We start from the raw sequence: 24,666 nt of genomic DNA on the forward strand, positions 1-24,666 counted from the left end.
CTGTACCCTTCCACCACAACTTTCTCTCACTCTTACTTCCTGTTTCTGTTGTGCCTGTAATTCAAAGAGTTAGCCTTGTCACTCTCTGTGTCACGCTGAATAACCCCGAGAACTACGTTAAGGGTACACGTGTCTGTGGAGTGCTCAGCCACTTGCACGTTAATTTCACGAGCAGGCTGTTCCGCTGATCGGATCAACTGGAACCCTCGTCGTCGTCAGCGACGGAGTGCCAACAACAAGCTATTTGTATTGTTGTTGTGATAATGGTCTTTTCCCTATAAAGTTTTTAGTTTTTTTTTGTTGCTTAATACCCATAACTGTTCAAATATTGTATCACATTTAAATATAGTTTTATTATTTAGCTAGACGCTTCTTGTAATATATTTTTTCCTTTTCAATATAAATATGAATACGTGTGGCTCTCTATGGTTTCTTTTCTGTTTGTGAACGTGTTTTTTTTTGTTTAATATGTGATGGACACACGTGTGTTTGTTTACATTATGATTCATGTCGATCTTTTCCTATTTCTTTAAATATATCCGTTAGACTTTTTATCTTATAATTTTTTGCACAAATAGACTTGCATACACATTGATATGTCTTTCTCTTTCGTCTCTCTTATTATTATTTTTCCCTTTTACAAATTGTTTCTAAATATCTGGTTCAAGTTTTCTCTATTACTCAATCTGTTTTTCCTTATTGACTTTGGTGGAGATGGAGTATATGTAATCTGGGTATACCCCCGCTTAAAAATTTTTTTTTTACGGAATCCTATGTTTCAGACCATGGAGAATCCGATTCTGGAAAAAAATTTTCAAAAATCTCAATTTCAAAATTTCGACCCCCCCCCCGGTTTTTATATAGATCCACAGGGTAAACCTAACCCTAACTCAAACCCTAACCCTAACCCTAACCCTAACCCTGACCGTAACCCTAACCCTAACCCTAACCATAACCCTAAACCTAACCCTAACACTAGTTTTGTGAGATTTGGCTGTTATTTCTAGCATGTAAATAGCCTGCTTGGTGGGGGGAGGGGGTTAATTGAAATTTTTCAAAAATTTTTTTTTCAGAATCGGAATCTCCATAGCCTAAAACTTGGGGTTCCGTAAAAAAAATTAATAAATAAGGGGGGGAAAGGTTCAGATTACATATAGTCCATCTCTACCAATTATAATTTTTATTATTATTATTATTATATTTTTCTTACATATTTCTATTGTCTTTTGAAACATGTCTATATATTAAATCCAATTTTGTTTTTAACATATTTTCTCCATTTCTATACTTGTTTATGGTATCTTTATAACTATAACGAATTTTTCAAAGATATATATATATATATATATATATATATATATATATATATGTATGTATAAATGTGTGTGTGTGTCTTTGTGTCTAAGTTTCTCTTCCACAACCGCTTGACAACCGGTGTTGTTTTTCTTATGTCTCCGTAACTTAGCGGTTTGGGAAAATCTACGGATAGAATAGCTACCAAGCTTTCAAAAAACTAAGCACTGCGGTCGATCCAATCGACTAAAAAATTCGATGCGGTGGTCCAGCATGGCTGCAGTCTAATGACTGAAACAAATAAAAGAATAAAAGACTTATATATATATGTGTGTGTGTGTGTGTGTGTTTAGGCAAGTTTGGGGATAAGCAAATCAGACACATCAATATAAAAAGTATATAAAATAAATCAAATACAAAATGTGTTTATATGTAGACATATAAAAAGGTCCCACTTACACAGAGTACAAATTACAGAGAAAATCAAAGGGGTTGAAGGAAGGTATTACAAGTCCAACAGCTGTTTCTGGGATCTCGGTGATACATAATAATGTCTAAGCTGGTAAATACTGCCATAATACTTGCCTTCAGTTCATCTTTGGTGATACAAGGAGTTTTGTTGGTCACTCGCTCAACTGCACCCCAAACATGCATAGTAAACACGTTTATATATTCTGTATATTCCGAAATTATCCTAGTCTAATCCTAATTGTCTGCTGAAAACCCTGCTGATTTTCCTTATAAGGTATTGAAAATGCAACATTATATTTTACTTATGTTTTGTTATTTTAATCTTATTTAAGAAATGAAACAATTGTTTGTTAATATGTTGATTAATTAATAAATTAATTTGTATCCATTAGATCTCTGTTTCCTAACTCTCTCTCTTTCTCCCTATATGTATATATAATTCCCAAATTTATTTTCCTTTATAGAACCGATTTCTTATTTATATATACATTATCTCTACTTTGCTGGGGTTTCATTCACAATCCCATAGCTCAAAATATAGTTTTCTCCTCCTAAATGACTGACCATCAGACTGTAGTATTCAGGGTTTAACTGTAATAAGCAGAGTAATGTCCCAAACCAAGAGACACAACACAATGGCTGTTGTTAGGTTTATTAGCGTCAGGAAGAACATTCAGCAATAAATAGTACTTTAGATAAACTGAAGTTTCCAATATTTGTGTCATTTTATGCGAGATTTTAGAAACACAGTCTTCTTTATGTTGTTGTTTACCTCATTTTATAAGTTTTTAAAAAAACTATTTTACTTCCTCTTTTATCATCTTTTGTTTAAAAGACATGGATGTAAATGCAATTTGGAGCAAAATTGAGCATGGAGACATTGAATATGTGAAAAGGTTCATCAGAAGCCATCCGGATAGTGTAAGTTGTTCTTTATATTGTTTTCTCAAATTTGATTGTTGATTATTTAATACACAATTTGAAATCTTCCTAAATAAACACAAATATTTGTCCATGATATTTCATTTCTTTCTTCATCTCTTTCCTCTAATCCTCATACAAATATTTAACCAAAACATGAGGCAATGTCAGAATTGATAGAGTGTAAGTGAGGGAGAAGACCAGCATCACACACAGCGATGGAGTATTCTGGCAGGTAATATTCAGTCCAGGAGATGAGGGACAACTAAATTCATCAGATGGATTGTAACTGTGTCAAGAAGTTCTCTTGCCACAAACACCTGAAGGATCTCCCGATGTCAGGGGCTACACTATATCTTCTTCTAGAAGTTATCAAGCATATAGAAACAATGAGGTGTCACATAGGAATCAAAATCCCTCTTGATCTGGTTTTATAAAACTGTATTTGTGTTCACTGAATAGAAAAAGATACCCAAAGGGACAATGATGATGGCTGTTTATGACGTTTTACTTCATAAAAGGAAAATTGAATGTTAGAATGAGAGGCTGATAGTCGGAAAATGGGATGTTGTCTGCAAGAATATAGATCAGGGATTCTTAAAAAGGGTAGTACGACCCCTGCGAGTGGGCTGTGGAAAATTTTGTAAGGACTGGGGACTCATTTGCTAATGGCGGTACGTATATATAACACGCAATGTATACTTGAGTTTGGCTAAAGCCATATTTTAATGGTTGAATCAGAAACTATTCACTTATTATTGGGCGGTGCTGTGGTAAGTAGTCACCCATGTCAAGACTAGGGCCCAGAACTAAATTACTTTGACTTAATAATAACTGAGAGAACAATAGAAATGATAGACATTGAATCGCAGCAATGGAAGGGAGCATTGGAAAATGATTCGTAAATGAAAGGGGTCAGATTTAAAAAGAAGTTTTTGAAGCAATGGTATAGAACCATCTTGGTTAAGGAGTGGTGTTCTCTTTCACTTCATATTTGATATCATAGGTAACAGTAATACACTGGGGGATGTTTGTCGAGTGATTTTTCTCTTCCGTCAGTCAGACAAAAGTGAGATTGTAATTAAAACAGACATCTTACGATTAATACGGATTGCATGGATTCCCCTAATGTAAACGGATTCCCCTAAATATTAATCTGTCACCCCTTTACTAAACTATGTATAGTTAATACATACAAAGCATTCTCTCTTCTATGCTCATCCTTTTTTCTCTTTCTCTTTCACACACACACACACACACACACACACACACACACACACACACACACACATTCACACATTTCAAAAGAGAAGATACTTGAAAAATGTGGTATATTCTAAATTCCATGTTGCAATCTTTTCACGCCATGATAGGATATTTTGTCTGAAGGATTATGAATAATAGATTCCATACGTCTACCTTTGTGATTCCTCTCCTGTAGTGAAATACGAGTAACATAGAATTAAAAATATACCAAACACTTCCTGTCTCTTATGGTGATGTGTAATTACCCTGCAAATGGAATTCTCCTGAAATTTTAAATGTTATGTATATCTTATTCAAAATAAAAAATCTAAATAAACACTTTTGATATTTGTGAACATGTAAATGATTTTCACCTAACTGAGACGGAACAATTTTGCTTCTCCAACTCATGGTTCTGGGTTCAGTCCCATTGCAAACTATCTTGGGCAAGTGTCTTGTGTTGAAGCATGAGGCCGTCCAGATCCTTATTAACGGGTGTGGTAGACAAAACCTTAATGAAACGCACTTTAAGTGTATTGCAAAATTTGCTAAGACAAAAAAAGAATTTGGATCAGTTAATTATGATTTTATTTAACATATTCCCCTCTCAGATTCACGCTTTTATTGCAGCTGACTTTCAGGTTTTCTAATCCTAAAAAAGAACTCAGAAGTTTGGGACAGCAAACAGACCTTTCGTGACACTATAACATCCAAGAACATTACACCGCCCACTTATATATATGTATATATATATATATATATATATATATATATATATATATATATATATATATATATATATATATATGTATGTATATATATATATATGTATGTATATATATATATATATATATATATATATATATATATATATATATATATATATGAATGTATGTATATGTATGTATGTATGTATATGTATGTATATATGTATATATATGTATGCACATATATGTGTATATATACATATGTATGCATATATATATGAAAGAGAGAAACAGAGGAAAGAAAAGGAGAATGAGAGTGAGAGAGAAAAGGAAGAGAATGACAGAAAAGAAGGAGAAAGAAAGAAATGAAAGAGAGGAAAGAAAAGGAGAATGAGAGAGAAAGAGAGAAAAGTAAGAGAATGAGAGAAAAGAAGGAGAAAGAAAGAAATGGAAGAGAGAAAGAGAGGAAAGAAAAGAAGAATGAGAGTGAGATAGAGTAAGGGAGAAAAGGGAGAGAAAAGAAGGAGAAAGAAAGAAATGAAAGAGTGAAAAAGAGGAAAGAAAAGGAGAATGAGAGAGAAAGAGAGAAAAGGAGAAAGAAAGAAACAGGGGAAAGAAAAGGAGAATGAGAGAGAGAGAGAGAGAAAGAGAGAAAAGGTAGAGAATGAGAGAAAAGAAGGAGAAAGAAAGAAATGAAAGAGAGAAAAGAAAAGGAGAATGAGAGAGAGAGAGAGAAAAGGAAGAGAAAGAGAGAAGAGAAGGAGAAAGAAAGAAATGAAAGAGAGAAAAGAAAAGGAGAATGAGAGAGAGAGAGAAGGAGAAAAGGGTGAGAAAGAGAGAAAAGAAGGTGAAAGAAAGAAATGAAAGAGTGAAAAAGAGGAAAGAAAAGGAGAATGAGAGAGAGAAAGAGAGAAAACAAGTAGAAAGAAAGAAATGAAAGACAGAAAAGAAAAGGAGAATGAGAGAAAAAGAGAAAAGGGTGAGAAAGAGAGAAAAGAAGGAGAAAGAAAGAAATGAAAGAGTGAAAGAGAGAAAAGAAATGAAAGAGAGAAAGAGAGGAAATAAAAGGAGAATGAGAGAGAGAGAGAGAAAAGGGAGAGAATGAGAGAAAAGAAGGAGAAAGAAAGAAATGAATGAGAGAAAGAGAGGAAAGAAAAGGAGAATGAGAGTGAGAGAGAAAAGGAAGAGAATGACAGAAAAGAAGGAGAAAGAAAGAAATGAAAGAGAGGAAAGAAAAGGAGAATGAGAGAGAAAGAGAGAAAACAAGTAGAAAGAAAGAAATGAAAGACAGAAAATAAAAGGAGAATGAGAGAAAGAGAGAAAAGGGTGAGAAAGAGAGAAAAGAAGGAGAAAGAAAGAAATGGAAGAGTGAAAGAGAGAAAAGAAAAGGAGAATGAGAGAGAGACAGAGAAAAAGAGAAAAGGAGAAAGAAAGATATGAAAGAGTGAAAAAGAGGAAAGAAAAGGAGGATGAGAAAGAAAAAGAATGAGAGAAAAGGGAGAGAAAGAGAGAAAAGAAATGAAAGAGAGAAAGAGAGGAAATAAAAGGAGAATGAGAGAGAGAGAGAGAAAAGGGAGAGAATGAGAGAAAAGAAGGAGAAAGAAAGAAATGAAAGAGAGAAAGAGAGGAAAGAAAAGGAGAATGAGAGTGAGAGAGAAAAGGAAGAGAATGACAGAAAAGAAGGAGAAAGAAAGAAATGAAAGAGAGGAAAGAAAAGGAGAATGAGAGAGAAAGAGAGAAAAGTAAGAGAATGAGAGAAAAGAAGGAGAAAGAAAGAAATGGAAGAGAGAAAGAGAGGAAAGAAAAGAAGAATGAGAGTGAGATAGAGTAAGGGAGAAAAGGGAGAGAAAAGAAGGAGAAAGAAAGAAATGAAAGAGTGAAAAAGAGGAAAGAAAAGGAGAATGAGAGAGAAAGAGAGAAAAGGAGAAAGAAAGAAACAGGGGAAAGAAAAGGAGAATGAGAGAGAGAGAGAGAAAGAGAGAAAAGGAAGAGAATGAGAGAAAAGAAGGAGAAAGAAAGAAATGAAAGAGAGAAAAGAAAAGGAGAATGAGAGAGAGAGAGAAAAGGAAGAGAAAGAGAGAAGAGAAGGAGAAAGAAAGAAATGAAAGAGAGAAAAGAAAAGGAGAATGAGAGAGAGAGAAAAGGAGAAAAGGGTGAGAAAGAGAGAAAAGAAGGTGAAAGAAAGAAATGAAAGAGTGAAAAAGAGGAAAGAAAAGGAGAATGAGAGAGAGAAAGAGAGAAAACAATTAGAAAGAACGAAATGAAAGAGAGAAAAGAAAAGGAGAATGAGAGAGAGAGAGAGAAAAAGAGAAAACGGTGAGAAAGAGAGAAAAGAAGGAGAAAGAAAGAAATGAAAGAGTGAAAGAGAGAAAAGAAAAGGAGAATGAGAGAGAGAGAGAGAAAAAGAGAAAAGGAGAAACAAAGAAATGAAAGAGTGAAAAAGAGGAAAGAAAAGGAGAATGAGAAAGAAAAAGAGAAAAGGTAGAGAATGAGAGAAAAGAAGGAGAATGAAAGAAATGAAAGAGTGAAAAAGAGGAAAGAAAAGGAGAATGAGAGAGAGAAAGAGAGAAAACAAGGAGAAAGAAAGAAATGAAAGAGAGAAAAGAAAAAGAGAATGAGAGAGAGAGAGAGAAAAAGAGAAAAAGGTGAGAAAGAGAGAAAAGAAGGAGGAAGAAAGAAATGAAAGAGTGAAAGAGAGAAAAGAAAAGGAGAATGAGAGAGAGAGAGAGAAAAAGAGAAAAGGAAGAGAATGAGAGAAAATGAGAAAGAAAGAAATGAAAGAGTGAAAAAGAGGAAAGAAAAGGAGAATGAGAGAGAGAGTGAGAAAGAGAGAAAAGGAGAAAGAAAGAAATGAAAGACAGAAAGAGAGAAAAGAAAAGGAGAATGAGAGAGAGAAAAGGAAGAGAATGAGAGAAAAGAAGGAGAAAGAAAGAAATGAAAGATTGAAAAAGAGGAAAGAAAAGGAGAATGAGAGAGAGAGAGAGAGAGAGAGAAAGAGAGAAAAGAAGGAGAAAGAAAGAAATGAAAGAGAGGAAAGAAAACGAGAATGAGAGAGAGAGAGAGAGAAAGAGAGAAATGAAAGAGTGAAAAAGAGGAAAGAAAAGGAGAATGAGAGAGAGAGAGAAAGAGAGAAAAGGGAGAGAATGAGAGAAAAGAAGGAGAAGGAAAGAAATGAAAGAGAAAAACAGAGGAAAGAAAAGGAGAATGAGAGAGAATGAGAGAAAAGAAGGAGAAAGAAAGAAATGAAAGAGAGAAAGAGAGGAAAGAAAAGGAGAATGAGAGAGTGAGAGAGAAAAGGAAGAGAATGAGAGAAAAGAAGGTGAAAGAAAGAAATGAAAGAGAGAAAGAGAGAAAAGAAAAGGAGAATGAGAGAGAGAGAAAGAAAGAAATGAAAAAGAGAGAGGAAAGAAAAGGAGAATGAGAGAGAAAGAGAGAAAAGGGTGAGAAATAAAAAAATGAAAGAGTGAAAAAGAGGAAAGAAAAGGAGAATGAGAGAGAGAGAGAAAAGAGAGAGAAATGAAAGAGAGAAAAAGAGGAAAGAAAAGGAGAATGAGAGAAAGAGAGAAAAGGGAGAGAATGAGAGAAAAAAGGAGAAAGAAAGAAATGAAAGAGAGAAAGAGAGGAAAGAAAAGGAGAATGAGTGAGAGAGAAAGAAAGAGAGAAAAGGAAGAGAAAGAAAGAAATGAAAGAGAGAAAGAGAGGACAGAAAAGGAGAATAAGAGAGAGAGAGAGAAAGAGAAAAAAGAAGGAGAAAGAAAGAAATGAAAGAGAGGAAAGAAAAGGAGAATGAGAGAAAAGGAAGAGAAAGAGAGAAAGGGAGGAAAGAAAAGGAGAATGAGAGAGAGAGAGAAAGAGAGAAAAGAAGGAGAAAGAAAGAAATGAAAGAGAGAAACAGAGAAAAGAAAAGGAGAATGAGAGAGAGACTAAGAGAGAAAAGGAAGAGAATGACAGAAATGAAAAAGAGAGAGGAAAGAAAAGGAGAATGAGAGAGAGAAAGAGAGAAAAGTGAGAAAAGAAGGAGAAAGAAAGAAATGAAAGAGTGGGACAGAGAGAAAAGAAAAGGAGAATGAGAGTGAGAGAGAGAATGAGAGAAAGGGGAGAGAAAGAGAGAAAAGAAGGAGAAAGAAAGAAATGAAAGAGAGAGACAGAGAGAAAAGTAAAGGAGAATGAGAGAGAGAGAGAGAGAATGAGAGAAAAGGGAGAGAAAGAGAGAAAAGAAGGTGAAAGAAAGAAATGAAAGAGAGAAAGAGAGGAAAGAAAAGCAGAATGAGAGAGTGAGAGAGAATGAGAGAAAAGAAAGAGAAAGAAAGAAATGAAAGAGAGAAAGAGAGGAAAGAAAAGCAGAATGAGAGAAAAGGGAGAGAATGAGAGAAAAGAAGGAGAAAGAAAGAAATGAAAGAGAAAGAGTGGAAAGAAAAGGAGAATGAGAGAGAGAGAGAGAATGAGAGAGAGAGAGAAAGAGAGAAAAGCGAGAGAAAGAGAGAAAAGAAGGAGAAAGAAAGAAATGAAAGAGTCAAAAAGAGGAAAGAAAAGGAGAATGAGAGAGAGAGAGAATGAGAGAGAGAGAGAATGAGAGAAAAGGGAGAGAAAGAGAGAAAAGAAGGAGAAAGAAAGAAATGAAAGAGAGAAAGAGAGGAAAGAAAAGCAGAATGAGAGAAAAGGGAGAGAATGAGAGAAAAGGAGAAAGAAAGAAATGAAAGAGAAAGAGTGGAAAGAAAAGGAGAATGAGAGAGAGAGAGAATGAGAGAGAGAGAGAAAGAGAGAAAAGCGAGAGAAAGAGAGAAAAGAAGGAGAAAGAAAGAAATGAAAGAGTCAAAAAGAGGAAAGAAAAGGAGAATGAGAGAGAGAGAGAATGAGAGAAAAGGGAGAGAAAGAGAGAAAAGAAGGAGAAAGAAAGAAATGAAAGAGAGAAAGAGAGGAAAGAAAAGGAGAATGAGAGAGAGAGAGAGAAAGAGAGAAAAGGAAGAGAAAGAGAGAAAAGGAGAAAGAAAGAAATGAAAGAGAGAGAGGAAAGAAAAGGAGAATGAGAGAGAGAGAGAAAGAGAGAATAGGGAGAGAATGAGAGAAAAGAAGGAGAAAGAAAGAAATGAAAGAGAGAAAGAGAGGAAAGAAAAGGAGAATGAGAGAGAAAGAGAGAAAATAAGGAGAAATAGAGAAACAGAGAAAAGAAAAGGAGAATGAGAGAGAGAGAGAAAGAGAGAAAAGGAAGAGAATGAGAGAAATGTAGGAGAAAGAAAGAAATGAAAAAGAGAGAGGAAAGAAAAGGAGAATGAGAGAGAGAGAAAGAGAGAAAAGGGTGAGAAAGAGAGAAAAAGAGAAAGAAAAAATGAAAGAATGGAAAAGAGGAAAGAAAAGGAGAATGAGAGAGAAAGAGAGAAAAGGAAGAGAATGAGAGAGAAGAAGGAGAAAGAAAGAAATGAAAGAGAGAAAGAAAGAAAAGAAAAGGAGAATGAGAGAGAGAGAGAAAAAGAGAAAAGGGTAAGAAAGAGAGAAAAGAAGGAGAAAGAAAGAAATGAAAGAGAGAAAAGAAAAGGAGAATGAGAGAGAGAAAGAGAGAAAAGGAAGAGAATGAGAGAAAAGAAGGTGAAAGAAAGAAATGAAAGAGTGAAAAAGAGGAAAGAAAAGGAGAATGAGAGAGAAAAGGAAGAAAATGAGAGAAAAGGAGAAAGAAAGAAATGAAAGAGTGAAAAAGAGGAAAGAAAAGGAGAATGAGAGAGAAAAGGAAGAAAATGAGAGAAAAGGAGAAAGAAAGAAATGAAAGAGTGAAAAAGAGGAAAGAAAAGGAGAATGAGAGAGAAGAAGGAGAAAGAAAGAAATGAAAGAGAGAAAGAAAGAAAAGAAAAGGAGAATGAGAGAGAGAGAGAGAAAGAGAGGAAAGAAAAGGAGAATGAGAGAGAGAGAGAGAAAGAGAGAAAAGGATGAGAAAGAGAGAAAAGAGTGAATTTCTATATTTCACATTTCCTTATTTTCTTCGTTACAGGTCAGCCAACCTATTCTCTGCGGACTCACTCCTTTAATGCATGCAATTCTAAATGGGAAGACAAACATTGTGAAATTATTGTTAGATGCTGGGGCTGATGTGAATTGGAGACACAAGTTTACTGGTGATACAGCTTTACATTGGGCTTTGATTTGGTAAGTTGAGAGTAAAGTAAAATCTCCAAATGTGGTTTTGTTTGTAAATTTCTTCCAATTGCAGACAGGTGATGATGATGATGATGATGAGGATGATGATGATACTAATATGGTGGTGGTGGTGGTGGAAATGATGGTGATGTTGATGATGATGATGATTATGGTATATGATGATGATGATGAGGAAGGTTATGATGATAATGTTGTTGATGATGATGATGATGAGGAGGAGGAGGAGGATAATAGTGCAGGTGATAACGATGATGATGATGAGGAGGAGGAGGAGGATAATAGTGCAGATGATAACGATGATGATGATGATGATGATAATAGTGGTGGTGGAAATGATGATGATGATGATAATGTTGATGATGAAGAAGAGGGTGTTGATGATGATGATGATGCTCACGATGATGGTGATAATGATGATGTTGATGATGATGATGATGGTGGAAATGATGAAGATGACGGGGATGACGATGATGATGATGATGATGAAGATGAGGAGGAGGAAGGGGATAATCGTGCAGGTGATAACGATGAAGATGATGATGATGATGTTGGAGATGATGAAGATGACGGTGATGGCAATGATGACGATGATGGTGGCGATGATGACGATGACGATGATAATGTTGATGAGGAGGAGGAGGAAGATGATAATTGTGCAGGTGATAAGATAACGATGGAGATGATGATGATGATGATGATGATGATGATGTTTCGACTGAAAGACAAAATATGTAGAAAGGGAAACTGCAACACCTCGTCATCAAACCCTGACCAAACCTTCAACTGCAGCCTCTGTGGCTCTGCCTGTTGGTCCCATATTGACATTGTCAGCCATGAGTGTCCCTGCAGTCAACCTGGACCAGCCCCTTCTTAACCTTCATTCATGAAGCCAAGACAATATACATACATATTTACATTCATCCTGATTTTGTATCAACTCTTTACACAAATCCCTCAATAATATATTCTCCTTCACAACTTTTGGCTAACTTTCCACCATTTGGTAAATTCCTTGATGTTAGAAAGAACCTGGCCTCGTCTCACTTGGATTATCTTGTTGAGTTGGTGCATTTGCTGTGCGGATAAAGCTTTGCATTGTTCGTGTGAGTGTTTTCAAGCATTTTATAGGAGATTAGCCCTTCGAAATCCCATCAAACACAGAGCATTGTCTTGCATGGATGCAACTCCGGATTGTCACAACAGTTTTTTCCTTCTATTTTATATTGATTTAAAACACCATTTTTAATCACCAGTAACAATGCAGCACCGAAATCTCTGCTTGTGTCTAGAAGTAACCTGGTGTCGTATAAGCAAATTAATGGTGAGAGAAGAGCATTGGTGTTTGTCTCTTTTGCTCAGAGTGTATGGCACCCATGTACCAAGTTTCTGAACTTTAACCATCAAGTGAAGGCGATTGGAGATGATATCATGACAGCAGCCCTTCTGCTCTGCTGGGTCAGTTCCCTAGTGGATTAACATGGAGCCCCGTGGATGAGCTTATTTGATCGATTCTTACTGAACTGAACAATTCAGCATTGACTTGAAGAGAATGTGAGGTTGAATTTCCCTTCCATGAATCGTAAAAACCAGTTCTTTTTGCAATGGAGCCTTCTCTGTGCACAGAACAACGCAGTCTCTAGCAGCTTAGGAAGCTTTGGAACCTTGATTGAAAGCAAAGAAAAGTAAGGTTTCTGCTTGGCTCTCTATCTTTATTTCTCGGAAATTTCATTAAAAGAGACGAAAATTGTAGAGGAAGAATAGAAATACAAACATATAAATTACTGAGATTAAAATATGTCTCACGTTCATATAACATTGGAAAGAAAGGGAGTTATCTGACAACATAATTTATGTATGTGTGTGCATGTATGTACCTGTGTATGTGTATATATGAGTGTGTGTATATATGGGGAGAATTCATAGAAAAACCCAAAAGTCGAAGACAGGTTATATAGACAACAAACAGATCTATTAGTTATATATATATATATATATATATATATATATATATATATATGTGTAAATGTATGTACGAGAGAGAGAGAGAGATGCATACTCACATCGTATGTGTGTGTATATATATATATTTATATATATATATATATATATATATAAGTATATGTATATGTATATATAAGTATACGTATTTGTATGTATGTATGTATATATCTACGTACATGTGTGTACATGCGTGTATATATGTATGTAGAGTAGGAGTCGTATGCTCATACTGTACGTGTATATATATATATATATATATATATATATATATACATATATATATATATATATATATATATATATATATATGATGGTTTCATTGTTATGTGTTGGAAATAATTATATATTTAATGTAAATATAATAAATCATTGTCTCTGACATTTCTATCTTTTACTCTCAGGAATCAACCTGAAGATGTCGCAATTTTATTGCAGCATCCGACCATTCAGGTTAGTGACTATATATATATATTTGGCTATGTGGCTGTATATACATTAATCGTGTGCATGTATATACAATGTAAATTCTGATGAGTGTATGTTTATGCCCTAATCAATTCTTTTTGTTTTTTTTAAAATTCATATTAAATTACCAAATATTCCTAATTTACTCCTAAAATGTTTTCTAGAAATTTCCATAAAAATTTATCATTTTTTTCTGAAAATTATGAGGAAACAAAGTCGACTCAGACAAAGTTTTACTAAACTTCTCTCCTGACCTTCGGGGCACACTTATATAGGTACGTATATATATATATATAATGTATGTATCTTATATATGCGTGGCTGTGTGGTAAGTAACTTGCTTCCCAATCACATGGTTCTTGTTTCGGTCCAACTGCATGTAAGGTGTCTTCAGCTATTGCTCCGAGTCAATATGTAATCAAAATGAGCAAGAAGGATATCCAGAGGTAATGCAGTACAATCGTTTCATGCAATTCTGTTTAATTGAACAATGTAATCATTACATCGATTTAAGATGCAGGGCAATCCTCAGCTGCACAAAGACATAGAATTTAATTAAGTTAGAACAGATGGACTCATTAGTATAATTATACCTAACATCTACTACAAGTTAAGGAGATAGACAAAGAACAGACTGTCTCACTCTAGTTTAGAAGAAGATATACATTGTTACAGACTCTGCCTGTTACCGATTTTTTTTGGTTTTATGGGGTCAGTTTTAATTTATAGACTAGTTTATCAAATCCCTTATATATGTAAGGCTAAGAGAACAGAGGGCAGTATCTGTTAGGGGTAGAACTGAGGGAGTAGGCAGACATCATAGTTGGTATAGTCATAAAGATCGGGACTTATTAGAAGCAATATCATGAGGTTTGGTAAAGGAAGACTTAAAACAAGATGTTAGCTGATAATTAAGGGGGTCACCCACTAGCAGACCATTGATAATGAAACAGGGAAAGTCTTATCATGTAGTACTATAGTTAAATGTTTTAAACAATGATGCTGGATTGTATACAGTTATATCTATATACATATAGAGGAGTTCAGCACACTTTCTGGATTATATATATATATATATATATATATATATATATATATATATATATACGTAGATTGTCAATCGAAACATGAGCAAGCAAGTAAAACAACAACGCGACGACGTGGAATAAGTACAGTGTTATTGGACGCTCAGAAAAGGAAAGAAAAGAAAGAGGATTTCACGTTTCGAGCGGAGCTCTTCAGCAGAAATATAGAAAAAGTCCAAAGAAGGGAAGACAGAGAAAGAAAATCGCCAACGATAGACACGCGGCCACATATTGGAATGACCGGAAGGGAAAGGGTGTCGAAAAAGTTCTTTTCAAAGACAGGAGAGGGCAAGAGAAGGAGATATTTGTGTATATGTGTGGGTATATGCATGCACGCATGTCTGTGTGTGTGTGTGTGTGTGTGTGGTTGTGGCTGTTTATGTATGTGTGTGGTTGGACATAGTATCCTTTAAGGTCATAGGAAGAACTTTGGTAGGAGTGGCTGCCTGTTGTGTGTCTACCTACACAGGTGCATAGGAGATTGGTCAGTAGAAAGGTACTGGTAGTTTGAAGTATGTGTGTGTGCGTATATGTATATATAGTGTGTGTGTGTTTTGTTTGCAGAGTGTGTGTATGTATGTTTGTGTGTGTATGTGTGTACGCGTGAGGGTGTGTCTGTGGAGTAATTTTACTTTACTCTGTGAGTGTGTGTGTATATGCTTGTATGTGCGTGTGTGTGTTCATGTGTGTATAATTGTGTGAATGTACGTATGAGTGTGTGCTGTGTGTGTATGGGAGGTATGTGTGTGTCTCTATATATGTGTGTGCGTGTATGTGTGTGTCTGTATATATGAGTGTGCATGTGTCCAAGTGTGTGTGTGCGTGTGTATTTTGTATGTGTGCATATGTATGCGTATGTTTATGTGTGTTTGTGCATGTGTGTGTGAACGAGGGTTTGTGTAGGGGGTATAGGTGCGTTTTTTTGCGTGTGTATGCATGTATGTATGTGTGTGTGTGTGTGTGTGTCTGTGTGTAGGCGCAGGAGTGGCTGTGTGGTAAGTAGCTTGCCTACCAACCACATGGTTCCAGGTTCAGTCTCACTGCATGGTGCCCTGTGCAAGTGTCTTCTACTATAGCCTCAGGCTGACCAAACCTTGTGAGTGGATATGGTAGACGGAAACTAAAAGAAGCCCGTCGTATATGTGTGTGTGTGTGTGTGTAAGTGCGTGTGTTTGTGGGGTCTGTCTTTGTCCCCCCCCCCGACATCACTTGACAACTGATACTGGTGTGTTTACGTCCCTGTAACTTAGCGGTTTGGCAAAAGAAACTGGTAAAATAAGTACTAGGCTTACTGGGGTCGATTTGCTCCAGCATGGCCACAGTGAAATGACTGAAACAAATGAAAGAATAAAACAATAAATGTAAGTATGAACACACACACACGCGAACACACACGTATATATACACACACACACACACATTTTGCTGCTCTGAGTTTATTTATTGCGTTATTCATCTTATATATATATATATATATATATATGTGTGTGTGTGTGTGTGTGTGTGTGTGTATGTATGTATGCACATACACACGCATATAAATATATATTTGAGACACACACACACATATATAAATATGCGTGTGTGTGTATATACATAAATATATTTATATGTAAATATGTGTGTATACAAGTGTGTATAAATACAATAGAAATCTCCCTTAATTACTCCCCACCCCAATCATTCCACCTTTTTTAATTAATTTGATTCCTTCTCTTTTCTTTTAATCTTTCACCACCCCACTCCCCCTTTCACACACCATTTTTAATGTTTTTATTCTTTTCTTTTTCAGGTGAATCTAGAGGATAATGAGGGTCGCACACCTCTACACTGGGCCTGTCTCTATGGACACACAGACATAGTTGGCTCCTTGTTGAGCCACATTGGCATTGACCCTAATGTGGTGGACCAAAATGGAGAAATTCCTCTGCATTTTGCAGTTCAGAGGTAAGTCCCCATTGGATCTGGAATATCCAAATCTGTTTCTTTTATGTTTTCAATAATGTTTGTTTCTTTTTCATTGAGTCATTCATGTCATAATCCCACCATGGGGTCACTGTCTTTCTTCTCTTTTTCACACACAAATGACACTGTAATCTGCTTCATTAATTAATCATCACCATAATTATTATTGTTGTTGCCTAACTGGACTCTTTACTTCCTTTCATCTTCCATTACCTCAACGTTACAGGTTCAAATCCTCTCCCTTCTTCTTTTCGTCCCATCTAGAACTACTTTCTCTCTCTCTCTCTCTCTCTCTCTCTCTCTCTCTTTCTCTCTCTCTCTATCACTCTCTCTCCTTTCTGGTTTCCCTATTTCCTCCGACCCTGGGCTAAATTCAGAATCATCTCCTTCCAGTATTTAAATTTGTCTCTTTTATGTTCCATGTTCAAATCCTGCCAGAATATTTATTTTCCCCCTGGGGTCAATATAATCTGTACCAGTAATATCCAGGGGTTCCTTTAATAAACTGCCCTCCCTCTTTCCTCTTGTTCTTGTTTCTTATTACTGTTGGAAAAACTACCTTGTGGTATTTATATACAACTCTCTAAGTTCAGAGTTCAAATCCTGCCAAGGTCAACTTCTCCTTCCATCTTTGCAAGGTTGAGAAACTACAATACCAGTCATTTACTGGGGTCCATATAATTAAATGTATCCCTACTTTCCCTCCTAAATTTCATGTTTATATAACAGTTGTTCATTGTACCATATATACATTTCTGTGTTTACTCAGGTGTGTATATATCATTGTTCTACTGTGTAGAGTGTGTACTGATTAAATTTGTCTGTGTGTAATAATTGCTGTAATTAGGTTACAATGACCTAATTACATTTGGGTTCTTTATTGACCTAATAACTATTAATTATCTCAGTCTCTGTAATGTTTGTATTTTTCATGTTTTTCCTTCCTCTTTCCATAACTTTCAGGAAACGCTATGATGTGGTGACTTTGATGCTGTCCAAGGTTAGTTAACAAATACAAATTATATACACTCTCTCGTATTTTAAAGGGCTCTATACCCCTTTCTTATTTTTTTTCTGACCAGGCTCCCGTGGTTTTATGGGTTTTTCCACGTGTAACCTTTCCTTTTTCGAAGCGCCTCCCCCTTCGGGGGTTTCTACTTATTTGTTTATCTATTTATTTATCTATTTATTCATTATATCTTTCTCCGTTTTCTTCCTCTGTTCAGACGAACTTTCCTACCTTTTCGGACAAAACCTTTTGTAAACTTCGTCCTGTCTTTGTCCTTATATGTTTTTAATTGAAATTAGCCCTTGTGGCCAATAAAACGAATTAATATTAATATCATCAAGGTACCAGTGGAATAATTGGGGTAGATTTAATCACATGTACTACAAAACACTTGTTTGTGGAGGACATGTATATTGACCATGTTGATAATGATATTAGCGATGTTGACAGTCCAACTGACCACCACCACTGATAATATCTTTAATGGTGAAATGAAACAAGGTCATTATGAGACTAACCAAAATATAACAGATGTCATGTGTGTGTATATATATATATATATATATATATATATATATATATATATATACATATATATATATATATATATATATATATATATATATATATATATATATCTTTTAATTGTTTTAGACATTTGACTGCGGCCATGCTGGGGCATCACCTTGAAGTTTTAGTCAAATGTTTCGATCCCACTACATTTTTATTTTAAGCATATCACTTATCCTTTCAGCCTCTTTGTTAAAACAACACACATACACACACACACACACACACACACACACACTCGCTAACACATACATAGGCACACACATAGATACATTTTATGAAGCTTCTTTCTGTTTCCATTTACCAATTCCATTCACAAGATTTTGTTCAGCCCTAGGTAATAGTAGAATATACTTGACTGAGTTTCAATGCAGAGGGATTCAACATGGAATCGTGTATGGTTGGGAAAAAAAGCTCCTTACACGACAACCATGTATTTCTGTATGTGTGTGTATCCATTTCTGTATATATATATATATATATATATATATATATATATATATATATATATATATGAAATATATAGTTTTAGGGAAAATAAACAATTTAATTTTAATTTTTTATAAATTGATTTTAATTGAGTTTTTACCTGTAATTTTGGATTTTGTCCCTAATATTATTATTATTATTATATATATATATATATATATATATATATATATACACAAATATATATATTTATATATATACATACATATACAAATATATTTATATATATACATATCATCATGCTTGCATGCCTCAGATAAGTTTTATTGGGGCAGATTTTCTGCAGCTGGATGCTCTCCCTATCGCCAACCCTCTCCTCTTCATTTCAAGGAATCTAACATTTGCTAAGAACTAGACATGTTCCCGAAGAATGTTGGCAATAATAGACACTGCTTATATGACAGTGGGACTCATTTACAATTATCATATAATGTGAAGACAAAAAGACACACACACACACACACCTACGCACACACATGCATAAGACATACATTAATAAATGTTGGCACACACAAAGCTATAATAAAAAACGCTTGTCCAGGGGTTACATGCAATGAAATTGACCCCAGAACCATGTTGTTGGGAAGCAAAGGTCTTACCACCCAGTCATGCCAGCTTCTCTATCCATCTATCTATCTATCTATATATATATATATATATATATATATATATATATATATATATATATATATATATATATATATATATATATATATATATATATATATATATATATTAATAATAATAAAGGAGTTACGTCGTAACTCCTTTATTATTATTAATATAACCAAAGGATCGATTCTTGAAGAGTCTGCATATCTTCACTGTCGTTTTTTTCTGCTATTTAGGTGATGATTTTTTAAGTTAGCTTACCAATTATTTTTGTTGGTAGTTAATTTATAATATATTATATATATATATATATATATATATATATATATATATATATATATATATATATATATATATATATATATATATATATATATATATATATATACATACATATATATACATATACCTGAAGATGCATGGCTTTGTGGTTAGGGGATTTGACTCCCAGCCGTAAGGTTGCAGGCTCGATTTACTGCAATGTGTTGTGTCTTACAGTAAGATACCATTTTACGTTGTTCGGTTCACTCAACTGGCAAAAATGGCCGGTACATGTATTTGAAAGGGACCAGTCTTGACATACTCTGAGACTCCCTAATCAGATCAAGTATATATATATGATCTATATATATATATATATATATATATATATATATATATATATATATATATATATCATCATCATCATCTTCCTCGTTTAACGTCCGCTTTCCGTGCTAGCATGGGTTGGATGATTTGACTGAGGACTGGCGAACCAGAAGGCTGCACCAGGCTCCAATCTGATTTGGCAGAGTTTCTACAGCTGGATGCCCTTCCTAACGCCAACCACTCCGAGAGTGTAGTAGGTGCTTTTACGTGCCACCGGCACGAGAGCCAGTCACGCGGTACTGGCAACGGCCATGCTCAAAATGTTGATTTTTACGTGCCACCTGCACAGGAGCCATTCCAGTGGCACTGGCAACGACCTCGCTTGAATGTTTTTCTAATATGCCACCGGCACAAGTGCCAGTAAGGTGACGCTGGTAACGATCACGCTCAAATGGTGCTATTTACATGCCACTGGCACGGAAGCCAGACATCTGCTCTGGCAATAATCACGCTCGGACAGTACTGTTAGTGCTCCGCTGACACAGGTGCCAGTCATCGAATATGGTTCAATTACGATTTTGATTTCACTTGCCCTCAACAGCTCTTCTCAAGCAGAGTTTACTGTCCAATGAAGGAGAGGTTGGCATGGGTGCCACTTGTCGAATTTGGTTCGATTTCGGTTTCAATTCACTTTCCTCAACAGGTCTTCGCAAGCAGATTTTAGTGTCCAATGAAGTAAAGATACGAATAAGTGAGCTGGCTACACTTCTGGCAGAGGCCACAGATTATGCTCTCACTTGGCTTGCCGGGTCTTCTCACGTACTGCATATTTCCAAAGGTCCCGGTCACTAGTCATTGCCTCGGTGAGGCCTAAAGTTCGAAGGTCGTGCTTCACTACCTCATCCCAGGTCTTCCCGGGTCTACCTCTTCCACAGGTTCCCTCAACCGCTAGGCTGTGGCACTTTTTCACACAGCTATCCTCATCCATTCTTGCCACATGTCCATACCAGCGCAATCGTCTCTCTTGCACACTACAACTGATGCTTCTTAGGTCTAACTTTTCTCTCAATGTGCTTACACTTTGTCGAGTTTGCACACTGACATTACATATATATATATATATATATATATATATATATATATATACATATAAAGTAAAAAGTTATAAGATGCATATATTTCTTTCACCAGTTGATTTCTTTGAGATTACAACGTTTCACTGAAGTTTTCGAGTAAGATAAATCATTTTAAATGTGTGCATCTGTGTATAGGTTATAAATAACACAGTGTAATCGTACAATTTACAAAGTAAAATAGGTACAAATGACAAGCATATCAGTTCATACGATATCATGTTTACATCCATTCTTCAATGCAATATACACATACAACGACAAAACTTTATTTCCATAAATTAATATATGGAAGACAATCATTCAGAAAAGAGTTTTTTTATAGAAGAGAGAAGGCTATTTAGTAAGATAGGAGAGGTGTCTGAAAAGTCTTGAGCCTCAAATAAACAAAACATGGAACAAAGCTTCTGATGATATATTTTTCAACATAGTCCCCCCCCCCCCCCCCATCCTCGATGGCTGAATACTTTCTCCAGCGGTGCTGAAGCGCTGTTATCCCGTTGCAGAAACTTCCTACAGCGTCTATGAGGTCATTGTCACTGGCAAAATGGCGACCAGCCAGGGCTTTTTTCATTTTTGGAAATAGATGAAAGTCAGAGGGGGCTAAGTCTGGCAAATAAGGCGGATGGGGAACAAGTTCGTATCCACAATCATGAATTGTTGCCATGGCAACCACTGAGGTGTGGGCTGGAGCATTGTCGTGGTGAAAAAGGAGTCTTCTAGTGAGCATTCCCGGCCTTTTTTCTTTGATTGCTTCTCGGAGGCGTTTCAGGTGCTGAGAATAATACAGCCCTGTCACGGTGTGACCCTTTTCAAGGCAATAGATCAGCAAGACACCTTGAGAATGAAAAAAAAACTGACGCCATGACCTTTCCAGCTGAAGGAATAACCCTGGCCATCTTTGGGGTAGGAGAAGGTGTGTGCTTTGGTTTCAGGCTGGTAGTGATGGACCCAACTTTCGTCCATAATAATAAAACGAGGAAGAAAATTCTCTTCATCAGCGTCAAACAGTTCCAGATTGCTCGTGTACAAAGTGCACCTGGTGCGTTTCTGTTCAGGAGTCAAAATGCGAGGGACCCACCTTGCAGAAACCTTTGAGAACCCAAGTTCTTTTGTCACAATATTGTCTGCTCTTTCAGTTGAGATTGTCTCTCGGCAATCTGACGACATGATATTCGGCGATCTTGCATTATCATACCAAGAACAAGATCAAAGGTTGTCCTTGGTGGTTGCAGTTGGAGGTCTCCCTGGTCTTGGATCATCTTCCACGCTTCCGTTCATTTACCCAGTGTTTGACTGTTCCATATGAAGGAGCATTGTCTGTTAAGGTTCTCACCGTATCTTCATGGATTTCTGATGGAGTCATGCCTTTCAAATGAAGGTACTTTATGACAGCACGATACTCAGTTTTCTCCATTTTCCTTGTAAATTCGAAGCTTGTTTATTCAAAAATCTGCAGCAAATAAAATTAAAATATCAAAATCATGAAAATGAGCAAGAATACTCCGAAAAGACTGTACTTACCAGAAAATATTGTTTCAACTATATAGCAGCCCTGATTCTAGGTTAGGCTCAAAACTTTCCAGACACCTCTCGTATCAAAAAGGAAGCAGTAAATATGCATACATACATGCATATATACATATATATATATATAAATAAATATATATATATATATATATATATATATATATATATATATATATATATATATTATACATAGCGAGAGAGAGAGACAACGAGAGAAAGAGAGATATGTATATTAAAAATGGGGTGGGGCGGTTTATGGAATTACCCTGGGTTTTCGGTTCATAAAGGTTTTTGCTTTATGGCGTATCGTCAGACCTCAAAACCTTTTGGCCTAACACCGGTTCTAAATATGGAGCGGGGAAAAGATTGGGATTTATGTTTTCTGCAAATGATCCTTTTCCGTTCCCTGGCAAGAGGCTATCCTAGAGACCACGTGGTTTCTGTTAAATAGAACACAATTGCAGCGCTTCTACATATTTACTGAAACCACGGGTCTCTCATAAATATGAAAGGATTTGACCTCGGATACTCCAGGAATGAACTATACACCCGTATGCTGCTGGAAAAGATAATGGACGTGATTAGGTGTATGAGGTGAAGAGTTGAGGCTTTTCTACCCTCCATATTTAGAAGAGGTTTTAGGCCAACAAGTTTTGGGGTCTCGTTTTTGGGGTATCGTTACGCCATGAAGCTAAAACCTTTTTGGACCGGAAACCCAGGGTAATCCCAGAAACAGGCTTTCCCCAGTTTTAAAATCTACACTGCTCTACGTCTTAGAGAGTGCTTCTTCTCCGGATTTATATATATACGTATGGATGTCATTAATCAGTTTATTTCAAGATATTCTATTTTTCACTTTATGTTAACATCCGTTGGCCAGCTAATTTCCACAACTGTACAGTTTCTCTATGTATACATGTATGTATATATGTATGTATGTATGTATGCATTTACTTATGCATATGCATATGCATGTATGCATACACACACACGTTGTGATATAATTGTGACTGGTCGTATCCAGGAATTTCACAGTTTTTGAGTTTTATTACAAATGGAGGAATAGGAAATGGAGTATCGACCCATTTTGCATCGGACACTTGTGCGTTGGATAGTGCATAATTGCATGTGTTGCATCCTCCGGTGCAGATGCATCTCATCTGGTATCTTGTTTTAAAGAAGAGACCTCATTAAATATTCTCGGTTTCACTTGGCCTGTTGTTGCCAGGAAGTTGTTGACTATAATGCTATAATCCAAGAACCTAATTACAACATGCCAAGTGACACCGAGCACTCTCCCACCTGCAAGGAATCGATGCAAGATGGGTCAAAACGATTGTTGTGGTGAATAATGATTCTCATGAACTTCATTTTACATTTTCCTCCTCCTCCTCATCATCATTATTGTTTAACGTCCGCTTTCCATGGGTTGGACGATTTGACTGAGGACTGGTGAAACCGGATGGCAACACCAGGCTCCAATCTAATTTGGCAGAGTTTCTACAGCTGGATGCCCTTCCTAATGCCAACCACTCAGAGAGTGTAGTGGGTGCTTTTACGTGTCACCCGCACGAGGGCCAGTCAGGCGGTACTGGCAATGGCCACGCTCAAAATGGTGTCTTTTATGTGCTACCCGCACAAGAGCTAGTCCAGGGGCACTGGCAACGATCTCGCTCGAAAATCCTATGAAGGCCAGTCAGGCGGTACTGGCAACGGCCACGCTCAAAATGGTGCATCCCATGTGCCACCCGCACAAGAGCCAGTCCAGGGGCACTGGCTACGATCTCACTTGGCTTGCCGGGTCTTCTCACGCACAGCACATTTCCAAAGGTCTCGGTCAGTAGTCATCGCCTCGGTGAGGCCCAATGTTCGAAGGTCTTGCCTCACCACCTCAGCCCAGGTCTTCCTGGGCCTACCTCTTCCACGGGTTCCATCAACTGTTAGGGTGTGGCACTTTTTCACGCAGCTATCCTCCTCCATTCTCACCACATGTCCATACCAGCACAATCGTCTCTCTTGCACATCACAACTGATGCTTCTTATGTTCAGCTTTTCTCTCAAGATACTTACACTCTGACGGGTATGCACACTGACATTACACATCCAGCGGAGCATACTGGCTTCATTCCTTGCGAGCTTACGCATGTCCTCAGCAGTCACAGCCCATGTTTAATTTCCATGTAGCATGGCTGTTCGTACACATGCGTCATACAGTCTGCCTTTTACTCTGAGTGAGAGTCCCTTTGTCGCCAGCAGGGGTAAGCGCTCTCTAAACTTTGCCCAGGCTATTCTTATTCTAGCAGCTACACTTTCAGCGCACCCACCCCCACTACTAATTTGGTCACCCAGATAGCAGAACCTATCGACTACCTCTAGTTTTTCTCCCTGGAATGAGATAGAAGCTGTTTCCTGTTTGTTTACAGTGTTTATTGCAC

At 36.4% G+C, this 24,666-nt stretch overlaps 1 protein-coding gene across 2 annotated transcripts in view; it reads left to right on the top strand.

The window, feature by feature from the left end:
- The first annotated feature begins 2,039 nt into the window (after positions 1-2,039).
- The window catches only part of LOC149130118 (uncharacterized), a 94,512-nt gene continuing 71,885 nt past the window's right edge, over positions 2,040-24,666 (top strand). The window contains exons 1-5 of one of the 2 annotated variants that reach the window (XM_089346381.1): positions 2,040-2,685; positions 10,618-10,772; positions 13,187-13,235; positions 16,128-16,282; positions 17,264-17,300. In XM_089346381.1, coding sequence (XP_089202507.1) covers positions 2,602-2,685; positions 10,618-10,772; positions 13,187-13,235; positions 16,128-16,282; positions 17,264-17,300 — 480 coding nt within the window. In that variant the 5' untranslated portion in view covers positions 2,040-2,601. The remainder of the gene's footprint in view (positions 2,686-10,617; positions 10,773-13,186; positions 13,236-16,127; positions 16,283-17,263; positions 17,301-24,666) is intronic. The other variant, XM_089346382.1, reaches the window with a different exon arrangement.

The sequence above is a fragment of the Octopus bimaculoides genome, chromosome 30, assembly GCF_046866305.1.
Source record: "Octopus bimaculoides isolate indiv1 chromosome 30, ASM4686630v1, whole genome shotgun sequence".
Classification (NCBI taxonomy): domain Eukaryota; kingdom Metazoa; phylum Mollusca; class Cephalopoda; order Octopoda; family Octopodidae; genus Octopus; species Octopus bimaculoides.